The sequence below is a fragment of the Dryobates pubescens genome, chromosome 26 (assembly GCF_014839835.1).
Source record: "Dryobates pubescens isolate bDryPub1 chromosome 26, bDryPub1.pri, whole genome shotgun sequence".
Lineage (NCBI taxonomy): Eukaryota > Metazoa > Chordata > Aves > Piciformes > Picidae > Dryobates > Dryobates pubescens.
The window spans coordinates 7,181,135-7,196,864 of NC_071637.1; the positions used below are offsets into that span (position 1 = coordinate 7,181,135).

The 15,730-nt window shown below is 43.4% G+C and overlaps 1 protein-coding gene across 1 annotated transcript in view; it reads right to left on the reverse strand.

The window, feature by feature from the left end:
• Positions 1 to 4,713: 4,713 nt before the first annotated feature.
• Positions 4,714 to 15,730, reverse strand: part of KCNB1 (potassium voltage-gated channel subfamily B member 1) — a 128,915-nt gene continuing 117,898 nt past the window's right edge. Inside the window, exon 3 of the mRNA XM_054173656.1 lies at positions 4,714 to 7,676. Coding sequence (XP_054029631.1) covers positions 5,655 to 7,676 — 2,022 coding nt within the window. The 3' untranslated portion in view covers positions 4,714 to 5,654. The remainder of the gene's footprint in view (positions 7,677 to 15,730) is intronic.

A 15,730-nucleotide genomic window follows, 5' to 3' on the forward strand; every position in this document is an offset into this window, starting at 1 on the left:
GGAAGATCATTAAGCAAGCGGGTACATGGATGTGCTTTACCATAACCAAATCCAAATGTGGTCCTTTTCTGACCATGTACATTCAGTTTTTTCATTCCCTGTAATTTTGTATCATTTCCTGATTTTGTCTGAAACTGAAGAGAGATTCCAAAACCTGGTGGGAAACAAAAGTCTTGACCTCTCTGTTTTAACCCAGGAAAAACTCCCCCATAGTTGGGAGTTTTGCCTGAGCACTGTCAGGTCACTGCCCTAAAATAAGGGCCTGAATTTTGGTGCTTGACCCAACTCCATCATAACGATTAGGACAGTCAGACTCCAATCCCATCTCTTGTTTATGCTGTCAGCTTAATTGATGTAAGTCTGGAAAAAAACACTGAAGTCCAGGCTGTGGCTAACACCGAAGCCAGAGGCATTGACCAGGCTCTGAGGACAGAGTCTGGCCTCTTAGTTCCCATAGCCAGTCCTCGATTATTTCAAAGTCCCACACAGAGGCAAATATGACAACATGACAACAACAGACAAACTGAGTGACCTTTTGCAGACACACTTTCAGGAGGGATGTTGCAGGGACGTTTCTTTTTGTTTCAGAACAAAATACAGACAACAGAAAGGTCAGGGGATTGGCTGTGTAAATGAACGCCAGAAAGCATCTAATATATTATTCTGTAATACAAAAAGAAGAAATCTGACTTGATTGCCCTATTATAAATTTGCTAAAAATACAGATATATATTTATATTTTTATATATATATATATATATATAACTTTTTTTTTTATTCTTATTTTTATTTTTTAATCTGAACAGAAAAATAGACTACTCTGGAATGCATGAAAGTCACATGACTTTTCCATACATCAGATACTTATAAAGCCAACACAATGGCAAACAGGAGGTACAGAGGTAATCAGAACATCTGTACGTTATTCAAGAACTCTTTAAAGCCATATTCTCCCCAAGTAGGTGATCCTAAAGCAACCTAAGATAACACTTGTTCAGTCTCATCCCTGTAAGCAGAAGTGACTGACCAAATCTGAAGAAGCTGGAGTTAATTTGGAGTCGCTGGGGTAGCCCACCTCCCATCTTGCTCCCCGCGCAGCCGCACAGGAGGGCATTGGTGCCGCCCGGTCTCCATCACTTCGCTACTTGATTCTGCTATTTGCTTTAAAATGAGGTGTCAACAAATAGTGGAGATCGCGTTATGTGGAGCTTACCAACAGAGAGAGAACTTGGCTTTAGAAACTTGGTGATGAGTTTTAAATACCCTCATTATTTGCTATAAACTGTACCAGTCATAATTCAGTCAAGACATGAATATACAATAGGTACAAATATTAACAATACATTACAATTTTACAGAAGAGAATATGTTTTTCCTCAGAAATGTGTATCTTATTAGCTGCAAGGGAAGAAAAGGCTACAGTTTATCACAGCCATAGTTGCCAAAGAAACCAACCACCTCGGATGTGTTTCTGCATGAATTGTACAGACAGATATTCCCTGGCATTGACACACAGCATGTTCAGGAAGTGAATGTGCGTTCCATGGGTTTTCTTTCCCTCTTTTATTTCCCCCCACCCCCTCCCCTCCTTCTTCTACCTTTATTGACTCTCAAATCTTTCAAAAAAAATACGGATTTCACAGGAGACTGTTTTGTTCCATTTTGTTTGGTTTTGTTTGTTTTTCTGTAAGTGTGCTTAGGTGAAGTTTCTAAGAAAAGGCACTGAGAAATCTACTGCAATGTGACTGCTGTTTTCCTCTGTTCAAGGGTGATCTTTTGCCTCCTGCTTAAGAAAACTGCACCCATTCCTTCCGCATATATCTATGTCCTCTACATATATTTATTTATCTCTTTCTCTATATGTATTAAAAACGATGTTGATGACATAAGGTACAAGCAAGCACAGACATCACATGTCCTTTCAGGGATGATGTCTTCTGCAGCAGCTGGTGAAGCTGGCAGCTTGCTTGATGCATGATGCACAGTAAATGCGCAGCTCTGAATGCCAAGTAACGGTGATGAAGCTGCACGCTGGAAGTTGATGCAAGAGATATTGCATATTTTCCCCAGCTGTTACGAGCTTTGGGAAACATGTATCAAACAAACTAGAAAATGAAATTGTCCTTCTAGTGTCTATAGGATTTGGTGAGCATTATGTTTTCAAAGCACTGCCTTTCCTTTTGTAATGAGTACAGATTTAGTCTACCATAGTGTTAGGTTAGAGTAGATTTCCCAGTGCTTACATTTATATATATGTGTATTATGCACACACACACATATATAGGTACATACTTCATATTGAGACTTTATTCCAGTCAAATAAATTAAACATACTTCCTTTTTAACTGGGCACGAAATGAGAGCTACATCTTCATACACAAATAAGAAAGAAATGCTCTTCAAGCATATTATATGCTTAGTTTTAAATTATTTGCTTTCTATAAGAAATCTATAGGACTTTGGCTATTCAGACTTAAAAGGTAGATTTTTGTGTTGTTTTTTTTTTTTAATGATACTTTTGAATTTGGCTTTCAAAAGTGACTCAATAAAATGCTACTTGGAAGGTAGGACTAAATAGATGGTATAAAGCATGTGTCATGAGTGATCACACAAGGCAGACAGAGGGCCTTTGGTTACAAGGAGAGTTGCACCAGTTGATTATCAGTTAAAACAAAAAAAAAAAGGTAGAATTGTTGAGCTATACATTTTTGTCAGTGCCATTTATAAATCAAATACATCAATTTGGATGAGACTGTGTTAAATACTACACTCTATGGCTATATTTAAATACGTTCACTTTCGCGATATGTAAAATATGACTTTTTTTTCCACGTGATAGCATCAGCTCTAAAAATATTTCACTTGGAAATCACTATTACTTACTTTATCAAAAAAATTTTCCCTGATTTTTTCTTTTTTTTTTTCTTCTTTTTACACTTGTGCTGATGGCAAACATGAATGATCACTGAAACACAGAGATTATGTTAAGACTCTTTTCTTTGAGATTTCTCGTTGCTGCTTTATGGCATCAGAAAGCCACAGACGGAGTCAGTATTTAAAGCTTATCTGATGGAAAGCCACTTTACTTTTTCTGTGATGATTCAATCTTAACTAGTATCTCAGCAACACATCGGTTCCTGTAAGTACACTTGTATTTACTATGGCCAAATCCTAAAGTCCTTCGCCAGGCAGAGATCCCACTCAGAGGAAGGGTGGTTTTAGCTGAGTGAAGGCAGAGTCAAAGCTAACAAACCTCAGGAATTGGCCCTATGTAAATACTCTGGAGGGTATCATCTGCATGCAGAGGTGCCTTGGACTTGTTTTGAGTCCCTCCCACGTCACTCTTTGCATGGCACGAGGTCTCTTTCTTTGCCGGTGGGCTAATTCATGAGGTGGTGGCTCAGGTCTTACTCACACCTTTCCCAGGGTCTGGCCTTGCTGGGATGCAAAGACCACTTCTGAGCGGGTACCTGGGGCTATGTCCCACCGACGGGGATAGGGTTGGCTGAGCAGAGCAAACTCCAACGCGTGTACAGTTTTGTGCCAAGGACAGACCTAACAAAGCTATCATTGTAACCCATAATAGTTCCTAAAACATATATGTGCTTATTGCTTTTGTCCGTACATGCTGCTGCATTCACTATTAGGGATTACAGACAGAAGTACTGCACAGCTCGGACGGACAGACATTTACATTCAGGACTAACCACCGGCTTGGTTTTTTACCATAGGAAGGAACAAAACGCAGCGGACTCGAGCGGCCTGGGGTCCTTCTCCCACCTGTGCTCCTCCACTCCCGTGTCCCGTGTCTCAACACGTCCCCAGACCCGCTGCCTGCACATCGTTACATGCCCCAGCAGGTGCTCAGAAATCGGCCAGGAAATGCTCGTTGACAGAGTTATTTACAATGGAGTTTTACAGTAGAAACAGAGACTGACATAAAGGATCATCAGCACAGGTAGCACAGGACAGGTTGTGACTTGCTACAGGCGTGTAACAAATCACGGTCACGACAGGAGGCACAAATCAAAATAGTGCTTGGTTAAAGTGCTTGATTGTTACACTCTGCTATCCTACTCCAGCATCGCAACAACAACAACAACAAAACGTCAACGGAAAGTGCTCTTCCCCGGCTCCGAGATTAAAAACCAAAGACAAATCATTTCCTACACAATTTGACATAACTTTATTGAAACAAGAATATTTTAAAAACCTAGGCTGGTGGCTGCTAGTTCTGGTCATTTAAAATGGTCAGATCTCTTTTTTTTTTCTTTTTTTTTTTCTTTTTCTTTCTCTTTTTTTTTAAATATTTTTTTCTTTTTTTTTTTAATTTTTTTTACTTTTTAAATTTTTTTGTTTTATTTTTTCCTTTAAAAATGAATGGATGTTACTAAAACATCAGGCCTGCTTCTCCTGCCTCTCGCAGCACTCTGCAGGAGCCACTCCTGCCCGACCTCCTGGCACAGAGAGCAGGGCCAGGCCGGGGCCGGGTCGCTAACGAATCCCTCTTTTTGCATATTTATGTAACACTTGCATATCTTTCACCGCCCCATGCGGGCACAAAAAGCTTCAGACCAACCGGTTCCTCTCCTACACCAAGGGTAAGACTTTGGCCGACACCAGGAACCGGTGTGCAGGCAGGAAGGGGAGGCCCTGGGAGCCATCCCGGTACCGCTGGCCCCTCAGGGGCCAGCCGCAGCACTGTCCCCGTGGGGCAGGGCAGTGAGCATTGCCCTTCTGCAGAAGGGTAGGGCGAGAGCCAAGCTCTCTTTCCAGCCCTGCGCTCCCTGGTACTGGCAAGGGGGTCTGGCTGCAATGCTTCCGGAGGGTCCTGCTTCTGCATGGCTCCTTCACACCTTCCCAGCATGGGCTGTGGATCCCCTGAGGGTCCACGCACTGGCCCTGGGGCAGGTATCGATTCTTAGCAGAGGGTAAGTGCAAGTTTCACTATGTCCTAGGGGATGTCTGGATTTAGATACAAGTGGTGCAACTCACCCTGCTGATATTTCAAAAGAAAACGTCAGGTCCTACGGGATATCGCATTGTTAAACACACACAGAGCGTTTTCCTAATTGGTTTCCCTAGACTGTTTTAAATGGTTTTTGCTTGGGTTTTCCAATAAAGCAAGTGTTCCCTGTTACCTTTAGCCATAATATCCATCAGAGAGAGCTGTAGATGGGGAACAGCTGCCCTGAAGCAGTAAGCATTGTGTTTTAGATAGCTTTATACCAACCCCAGCAATTTATTCCAGAGTTCAAATCTGGCTGCCTTGGCATCCTTTATGGAACTAACGCAAATCAGATGTTAATATTTCCAAAAGGAGCTCTAGCGTTCAAGGGGAATGGATGGATATTTGGTCACATTGGCTTCACTGGACAACATGAAAGGAGATCAATGTGTGATCATGATTTGCAATCCTTAATTTTTGACTGATGTGGGCAATGTCTTTAGAGTTGTTTCAGAGAAGGACATTTTCACAAACCCACACTGGACCTCCCCCAGACTTTTAGAAACAGGTGGCTTATTTCAGCCAAGTTCATGCCATGCAGAAGCTCTTTTTTGTGTTTTGTTTTTTTTTTTCATGTTTTTTTTTCATTTGTGTTGACTGTAAAGACATTCCTTTAAACTTTCAGTAAGTTCTTTTGGAGCCCATCTCAGATGCTTTGATCATGTGTGTTAGCATGTCCTCCGCTGCCTGGTAATACATGGACTTCTGGGGAAATGTGATTTTCTAGTCTGACAGTCTCCTGATTGCCCTGGGTTCTTCCAGTGATACCTTCCATAGAGTAAATGCAGTTTTGTCCTATCAGCTTAGGGGAGGTGGGTAAAGCAGCAGCTTCTAGATGGTTCTTCTCTGTTCTATAAACATTGTCCTTTTGCTTTAGATAGCCACTGCTTGTAACATTGTACTTGGGACTCAAATTTCCGGGCGGACTTGAATCATAAACCAGCTGACCTTCATCGTCAGTGTCAGCATCTATGTATTTGTGTATACCAGCATCATGGAAGTTGAAAGCTATGGCTGTCTGCGTCTCTGGTGACTTTGGGGGTGTTCTCGCACTCGCAGTTGTGTAGATGGAGGTTTCTGGGCTCATGAGAGATCTGTCAGAGAGTAAGGAAGTATCTGTGGCAGCAGCAGCAGCTCCTCTGCCCTTGAGAGGGTCTGAATATAGTCTCAGTACATTTGAGGCTGGTCCTAACGTGCTGGTGTCCTCTTCCATGAAGTTGACTTTCAGAGATCTTAGTTTTAAAGGGTTACTGGCCTTTATGGAGCTTTTGGGACTATCTATGAAAAAAGCAGAGCGGTGGCTGCCTTCGGAGCTTGGGTTCATTTCCACAAACCTGGCACCGCTTCCCTCTGGCCTGCTCTGCTCTTGAATCACGTTAATGCCACTTTTGCAGGGAAGGGTAGAGAGCGGGCTGTGGGAAAACCTCCCAGAGTCAGGGAACTCTGCTGCACAGCTTATGAAGCTGTCGATGCTGGACATGCTCCTCATGTCTATGATCCCATCAGTGTGAGTTGTCAGCAAGGGCACCATAGGGCCAGGAAGAGCTTCCATTTCTAGCTCTTCCTTTTGCTTTCCAGATTGACTTGATTCTTTAGTATTAAGGTTTGGCTGCGACTGAGTCTTTGCCATTTTGTTATACATGTCCTCTAGCTGTTGGACATTCAGGTGCTGGGGACTTGAGGATGACCTAGCTTTTTCTGGAGATCCTTGCTCCTTAGTTTCAAAAGATTTACTAGAGCTAGTTTCAGAAAGCGTTCTCTTGGTCCATTTCCATTTGCTGGGAGATAAATGATTGTCCTGAACTTTATCCTTTTTGGCTATGCTTTCTCCATTCTTCTCAACCACAATGTCCATGAGCTCTATACTACGGGCAAACGCGTCCTTCATGTTCATGGAAACAATGCTGCCATTTCGTTTTGCTCGTTCAAGAGCTTCCCTGCGCTTAATGGCTTTCTCTTGCCTTTTCTGCTCCTTGTAGAACTCAGAGAAATTATTGACAATAATTGGGATGGGAAGAGCAATCACCAGCACTCCAGCAATGCAGCACAGTCCTCCTACTATTTTACCTAAAAGTGTTTTGGGGTAGATGTCTCCATAGCCTACAGTTGTCATGGTGATCGTTGCCCACCAGAAAGAGGCTGGGATGCTCTTGAATTTTGTATCATCCTCATCCTTTTCTGCAAAAAACACTAAACTGGAAAAGATCATAATGCCCATGGCCAAAAACAGGATGAGTAATCCAAGCTCATTGTAACTCCTCCTCAGTGTAAACCCCAAGGACTGCAAACCCGTTGAGTGCCGGGCAAGCTTTAGAATCCGGAGTATCCTCATAATCCGAAATATTTGGACCACTCGTCGTACATTTTGGAACTGAAGTACACTTTTATTGGATTCTGTGAGGAAGATAGTGACATAGTATGGTAAGATAGCGAGCAAATCAATAGCATTCAGCGGGCCTTTGAAAAACTTCCATTTCTTAGGAGAGGATAGGAACCGCAAGAGGTATTCCATTGTAAACCATGCAATGCACACCGCTTCCACGTGGGCAAGTTGGGGGTTATCTGTGGTCTGCCCGAATTCATCCACGCCTTGTAGTTCAGGAAGTGTGTTAAGGGACAAGGCAATTGTAGATAGTACAATAAACATGATGGAAATGATTGCCAAAATCTGGAAAGGAAAGAGAAAACAGTGAGTTTGTCTCAGCATATATTCCACCATCTATCATCGCCATTCACGCATGGCTGTGCCTCCACTTCCACGTTTCACAACAAATTCTGCTCCTAGCACACAGGAGCCAGATAAACAGTGCATCCTGAGGTGATTTTATTTTGGAAGCTGCTTTATTTATGACAGATGCAGAGATGAAGCATCTACTTCAACTCCTGTGCCTTCATCTCTGTGTAGTCAAGGAACGTGTACCAAGCAGCTAGGATGGCAGGAAGGCTGTGAAGCAGTTCACAGCGGGAGCTTTTGATTAACTACTAATTAGGTGCCCGGCAAAGCCCATCTGGACAGCAGGCTCTGAAATCTAAGCAGGAGGGAATGCAATTGTGAATGCAAGATTCGATCAGAGCGATGTCCTCCATTTAATGCACAGTTACATTTGTAATTTGGGGTGTCTATGGCTAATTACAGAGACGTGTGTGTAATTCTACTACATGTAAGCCTACAAGTAATACGCTCTTTTTTAATGACTCATCTCTAATTTGAAACTTGGCAGCTGTGAAGCACATGAGAACTTCACCAAATCTTCTAAAATGTTTTGAGCTCTGAGCTAATCTGTATATGACCAACTGACCATCCCAGCTCCTCCTCACAGGGAAAGAGCAAACTCATCCAGGCAAATCAGGCTGCACAACACTAAGACAGTCACAGCAGGCACGTCCAACCACTGGAGACCTCATCCATCACCCGAAATCAGCGCTTGGGCTAAAGAGTGCAATGACAGCAGACAGGTCTGCAGTGAGCAGCCTCTCTGAAAACCCACATAAATCTCATCAGACCCTGGGCCACTGACTTTATGCAGAGCTAGAAAGCGTGACAGTCCCGATCAGTGTGTTTGCAGCTTTCAGATGGCGTAGGCAGGCTGTCCTTCCATACCTGTTTTATATAGACATTCGTGCTACCCTTTCCAGCTTTCCCTAATTGCATCCTCCTTTAAAGTCATGTTAGGGGTTTTTTAGAGCTGACAGACAATTAGAGGAGTGGTTGGGTTTTTTCCTGCTAGTGAATTCTTTCCCTAGTGTATTAATTGGGTGGGATTATATCTAGTCTCTTAGGCTACTGCCAAAACACAGCACTGATTTCAAAACAGGCGTACATGTGACTAATATTTTATGTATTCATTTCAGTGTGAGCTGGTCCCTTCTGTTTGCTTTTTTCCTGCTTGATAGAAAAGCAGCATGAAATCAATTGCAATGTATGTGCATGATGACTAGATACACAATATCAAACAATGAATTATCAAACGTATGACAAGAGTTCTACATCATGAACTGCAAATCTGACACACTCCCTCCTTGCCCCTATAACTAGATTTTAGATTTCCTCACAGTGACCTTTCTCAGCCAGCCTCACAGTACCAGAATATCCACAGTTATTGTGTGGGCTCCTGGAAAAATAAATTCCTGCAGGATTTCTCTTCAGCCAAGCCCAGCACAGATATCCTACTGGTAAAGAAATATCAGACTTCTGAACATTTATCCCTGCACAGACAGTCACTGTGGAACAAGCCTTGCTGCTGTAGAAAAAACATGCAGATCCAATGTGGTTCAGAAACACTGTGGTCTTCTCAAGAACAGCCTCACCTCTTCTCAAAAGCTAAAGGGCAGAAATAGTCTACAAAGGCTAGAAGCATCACTTGAAAGTAAATCTACATAGCAAGCTTAAGCTATGGCTTGGGGAGAAAAGCCCATGCACCTTCAAAACAACCTGAATGTAAGGCAAAAGTTTCAATCTTGAAATGTTGATTGCAAGAAGTGTTTTAAAATCCACTTGCTGTTAAGGAAATCCCAAATCAGTGGAATAAAAACCATTTACCCTTTAACTCACCAAAATATACCATGTACCTTTGATTTGTACATGGCACTGCAGACCTAGCAAATTAAGCTGAAGAGTGAGATTTGACTGGTAACAAAAGATACCTCCATTGAACATTCTGGTTTCATCTTCTAAATAGGATTAAATGGAAGAAGTGAAAGGTGTAAATAGCATCCAGGGCAGTGCTCTACTGCCTGCAGTTTTGGAATAGCCTCACTTCCAGTTACTAAATTCTTTCTAGGAAAATTGCTGGGAAGATTCCTTTTCCTTTTCAAACAGGTGGCCTAAAAAAAAAAAAGTTTGTTGTTTTCTGTGTTGTGCTGTGCACCCTTAGATCACTAGAGAACTTTTCACCTCCTCCTTATTACCTTCCTCTTCCATAAATTTGCTGCTGAAATATGAACAACCCCGCAACAACTTGTGCAATGGGGAATTCGACTCGTTGAGAGACTTCTCAGGTCAATGAGCCAAAGAAGCTGTGGGAAGGACTTGGGGGGTGCCAAAGTGTAGGAAGAACCACGGGATGAAGAGAAGCAGAGAGGGTTGCAACAAAAAGTGCTTGAACTGGTGGCTTCAAACTTAAAAGAATAAAACAGAAGTCAAATGTCTCACTGTGAAGTGGGGAGAAATTCTGAAGTTAACTGCTGCTGCCTGCTTGATTGTTTCAAAAGACCATCTCTGAAGACCAAGTAATACCCTTGAGAAGCATGGAGCCTGATTTCCTTTCCTAGAAAGCTATTTTAGTGGTTTTGCTATCGTTTCTTTGTTTACAACCCAACATTTCTGAAGGTGTTTGGGATGCTTTCAATGGTAATTTCAATTATTTTTCTTTTCTTCTTAGTTTTATCTCTGCCCACTATACACAGAAGGGCTTATTTGTAGACTTAGATGTACCTCATGTGTTTTATCTCCTTCACTTTCAGTGTAAATATTAACACTCCATCTTTATTCAGTGGATGGCATCCAGCAGCAGTAATTGGTGTCAAACCTTCTGTTTCCTTTGATATACCTTCCTGCTTTGAAGATCAAGGCAATGCCAGATGAGCATAAATTTTAAAACTGGGAGATCTGAGGGTAGAATTTGGTTTTGGTTTAGGAGATTTTAGCCATGGAGCTAAGCAATAAACAGAGAGAGACATTTATCATTTCTCCTGCAAGTTGCAGCAAGACGTCACCTGTGCTCCTGAGATACAGATTTTCCCCTTTATTGACCTACTGCAATCATACATCTTTGGCAATCTTGTCAGGCTAAGAAAAATGTCTGAATGTGAGTTGACTGTCCTCAGGTATTCAAAGCGCTTTTCAGTAGGAAAAGTGCAAATAACTGGGAGCTGAAATATCTCTAAAGTGTACCTTGTGCTGGTAGCATCCACCATCTATCAGGAAACAATCAAGGAATGGTTGTCCACAGCAAACTGGATCCAGCTGCTGCTGTCAGGCATTAGCACTGCATCCAGTAGCACAAGGCTCTGACCCAATGTATTTACAGTCTGGGATCTCAGATTATAGAAATCACTCTCTGTCTGTCTACTGAGGTTTCCTGTCTTGGCCTTATGGAACATCTAAGCTTGGCAGCTTTCATATTTTCCACTGTCATTAGTGAGAGACAGAAAGATGAAGGAAAGAAAGCCTCTAAAGATGCTCTGTGTGACAGGCAGTCTTTTCATTTGATTTTTGCCCATTTCATCTTCCTTTCTTCTTGAAGGCTCACCTCTCTTTAACAAGAAAAGCCAATGGGACAAGTTCAGACTTGAGCAAGAACTCCCTTTGCAGAGAATGAGGTTCCAGCTGCAGCAGGTCCTACAAAACACACAGCTAAAACAATGGACAAGCTTGTTGCCTAAATTTTGGAGGCGCAGGAAAAGATTTGGTGGAACAAAACGATGAAATGCCTGGCCTGAGGACAGACCTCGTTGGTGGCAGGGATAGGTGAGGGAACCTATGTCCTTCCAGTGCCACATCCATGACAGCCAGTCTCCACTGTCCTTATGTGTGGTCCATAAGAACTAATAACAGGACCCCAGAAGGTTAGGTCTTACTGGGCAGGTTTTCACAACAGAGCATCACAGACCCTCCTTAAACTACTCATGAAGCTGACACGGTCTAAGATTAGGTTTTCCTGGCAGAACATTCAGACCACTTCTACCAAGAGCTTGCATGAGAGATGCCCTGTAGTTCTCTTCCTCTTTGCTTTTGTATTTACACTTACATTTCACCTGTAGAAACACACCATAAATTGTGACATTGCCCACTAGCCCAGGTGTCTTGCAGAGGGTACTGGATGGACTCCTAATGGCAGCGCTGGCTTGTAGTGCAAGTCTCAGTATGTATGGGCAGGATTCCAGAAAATACTTCTCCTCCACTAAATGGACTGTTTCACAAAGATTTTTATTGAGTGAATCTCTGGATTGCTGCTCTGCTTCATTTGTGGAAGCTACATAACCCAAGGACAGGCAGGGCAAGGTCTGAATGAATTTAAAGCAGTGATTAGCATGATTGTACTTACATGCTGGTTATTATACATGCAAATGAGACAAGCAAGCTGATTATGTGAGTAAGTGTAGCCAGTTTGTGTGCAACTGCTGCTTTCTGAGGCAGGATGAATGTACCATGCTTGCAAGCCATTAATCCCCACCTCCTCCAAAATCTCACCAAAAACTAGGCAGGCCACCTCTACTTTTCAGGAGATATCTACCTGCACTTGGCCTGAATCTGCTCACTGGGTAAGAGTGGCCCCAGGGGTTCATCCTTTGTCTTAACAAAGTCTGTGCTCATCCTTGTGAAGAAGAGGGGTCTACAAAGGAGTTGGTCTGTTTGGAATTCTCCTGTCTCTCTCTTGAGCTTGTGGTAGCAGCAGTTTGTGACCTCAAAAATGTGCATGCCACCCCCTAGACACAATGAAGTTTGAGACAGCAGGGACTATAAGGACAAGTGCAGAGTCCTGCATCTGGGGAGGAATAAAACCAGGCTCCAGTACAGACTGGGGGTCATTTTGATGAAAAGCAGCCCCATAGAGAAAGACCTCGGAGTCCTAGAAGACAAGAAGTTCTCCATGGGAGAGCAATGTGCCCTTTTGACCAAGAGGGCCAACAGCATGCTGGGACGCATTAAGAAAAGTGTGTCCAGCAGGTCTGGGGAGGTTCTCCTTCCCCTCTGCCCTGGTGGGACCACACCTGAAGTACTGTGTCCAGTTTGGGGGTGTGCAATTCAAGAGAGACAGGGATCTGCTGGAGAGTCCCATGGAGAGCCACAAGGATGATTGTGGGACTTGAACATCTTTCCTTTGAAGAAAGACTGAGAGAACTGGGGCTGTTTAGTCTGGAGAGAAGGCGGCTGAGAGGAGATCTTATCAATGTCTATAAATATCTGAGGGGTGGGTGTCAGGATGAAAGCTGCCAGGCTCTTTTTGGTTGTGCCCAGTGATAGGACAAGGAACAACAGGTACAAGCTAGGATACAGGAGGTTCCACCTCAACATGGGAGACATCTCTTTAAAGTAAGGGTGATGGAGCTCTGGAACAGGCTGCCCAGGGAGGTTGTGGAGTCTCTTTCTCTGGAGACTTTCAAAACCCACCTGGATGTGTTTCTGTGCAGCCTGCCCTAGGTGATCCTGCTCTGGCAGGAGGGTTGGACTCAATGATCTCTGGGAGGTCCCTTCCAATCCCTAACATTTTGTGATTCTGTGATTTAAGTTTGGTGATATTTATTGCTTGATTATCTGTTCCTTGCACTGCTAAAGACCCTGACTAAGGTCAAGGCATAAGGCCAGAGGCTGTTAAAAGTAATGAGGACTGGCTGCCCAAATCCCATAGATGGCTCTAAAGTCTCAGGGTAAGCATCTGAGATCTATCTGCTCATGGCAACATGCCCTATACTTTTTCTGTCTTCATGCTCAGTAATGAAGCTGATATAGCAAGGAGAAGGGGTGGTGTGTGGGAGAGAGTAGGAGGGTGTTTGAATATAGATTCAATATTCTTGGAAATACGATGAGGAAATTGTTATGTAATCAAGAAGTTCAATAATGGTTTTGTCTAATGTGCTTTTTTAGCTCCATCAAGGCCTGCAAAATAAACTTGGCATCAGGACTAGGTTTCATTCATATGCTCCATTTACTAAGGGATTTTTCCTGCAGCCCCCCCCTACTTCCCCCAGCAAACAATATACTTTGAGTCAGACTGTCCAGCTCCACCCTGCCATGCCTATGCCAGCCTCTGTCTCCCCAGGCTCTGAGAAGCAGAGAGCCCAGTGTATTTTGAGCTATATCCCACGTGCTGCATGGTGCAGAAACAGATGGAGAGTTCCTTAATCTCCTCCCCATTTCATTCTGCACGGGAATAACATCTCCTGCTTATGGCAGCTATACATGTCTGTGGTATTTATTGACAGGGACCTGTTTAAGGAAACTTCTCTTCACTAGAAAATGTCTATTTATTCATCATCTGAAAGGGCTTGCAGAACGTGGTCACTTCTCATATGGTTCTGACCTTTTGGCTTGCAGGCTGCTTCTTGTAGAAACTGTTGAGGCTATAACGAAAGGTAACACAATGTTAAGGACAAATGTGGGGATAAGGTTGCAAGGAAAATACAGAGAACCTTTAATCTGCTTTTTTTTTATGTGGAAGGATGCTAAGATAAAATGTAAGACCTTGAACCTCCAAACCCCCTAAGTCCCACTGATTCCTATGAATTACAGAACTATGCTCAAGAGTTCCCCATGGTCTGGCACTTCTGCATCCTGCCCAAAAGGGGTCCTCGAGACTTGTTTGCACCAGGAGATCGGTGCTCTGGAGGGGTAGAACCCTGCACAGACCGGCTCGCTCACACCCCTGTGATGTCCCCAGTGACTGTGTCCATAGTCTGTGAGAATGTAAACTCCTGTGCTCTTTGTAAGAGCACTGCATGGTATAAAATCCACAAAACCAAAATAAAGATAAAAACATTTATATTTTGCTTTGGAAATACGTGAGATCATAATTTTGACATATCCTGGAAAAGCCCAGATGGAGTGATGGTTAATTATTTGATTTCAGTTATAGCTGCAATAATTGTATCTGTTGAGAGAGTAAGTCTATTTGGCTTAAAAGGGGATACAATACTTCTGCTGATTATCTGTCAGTGCTTAGTTTGCCTACAGGCACCCAGATAGCTGCAGCTACGACTGCTGCTGACTAAGCTGAAGTGGGCAGAAAAGTAGCCTTCAGGCATGGCTGCCTGTGAATTCCTTAATGCTGTTCAGAAGATGTTTAGCTGTCAGAGAGCTATCAGTCTGCATTAAATGATAAATGGTGTCAGTCTTCCTTCTGAGCAAAGCCCAGATGCAAATGGTGTGCTGGAAAAGAAAATTCTAAATGAATGAAAATACTGAAAAGGCAAACTTCAAAGGCATACACTGCCTTCAGACGTCAGCACAGTGAGAGTGCTCAAGAGAAGACAAGAGGGGAGCATCTGTCCTATTTCTGCTGCTGCTAGCATGGGGGAAATCAAAAAAGAAAACAAACACATGGCACATGGAAGCTCAAGATTCACATTTTTCCCCTGCCCTGGCCTTCTGCCCAGGGAGGCTGCTGCCCCAGCAAGCAGCACTGCTGTGAGGTATTCAGCCCTGTCAGCACCAGACAGACACAAACTGTTTGCTTGTCCTCCCTGTTTGGCTGTGCAGAGAAACCATACTGCTGTCCTCATGCTATGGCAGCATGCTCTGCTCAGGCTTCACATGTCAGAAGGTGATCTGTGCTCCCAAGCAAGGCTCCAGCCATCCTAGCACCTGCTCTCCCCAGCTCCCTGCTATTCTAGTCTTCCTTGTAAGCACTCCTCCCATCATCCTTCTCTTCTTTCCTGACCCACTACATCTCATCTTGCTTGCACATTCCTACCTTTTTTGTGGTGCAAATGCTGGTCTTGGAGCACAGAAGCTGGAATGGCAGTGCTGCACTCAAGAGCCTGGTCTTTCCCTGGCTGACAACTAAAGAGTTAGATCCCAATGGTGAACCTCCCACACAACACACAGAACATCCCACTTGCTCCTCAACCCTCTGCACTACAGCAAGTCATTAACTGTTACCAAGTCAGGCTCCAGACCACCTACACTGACAAAACCTTCCCATCAGCTCGCTGTTCCCCTTTCAGGTACCTGTCCCATTCCTGATATCTGCTTTGCTTTTGAGTAAACAATGGTTTGGATTC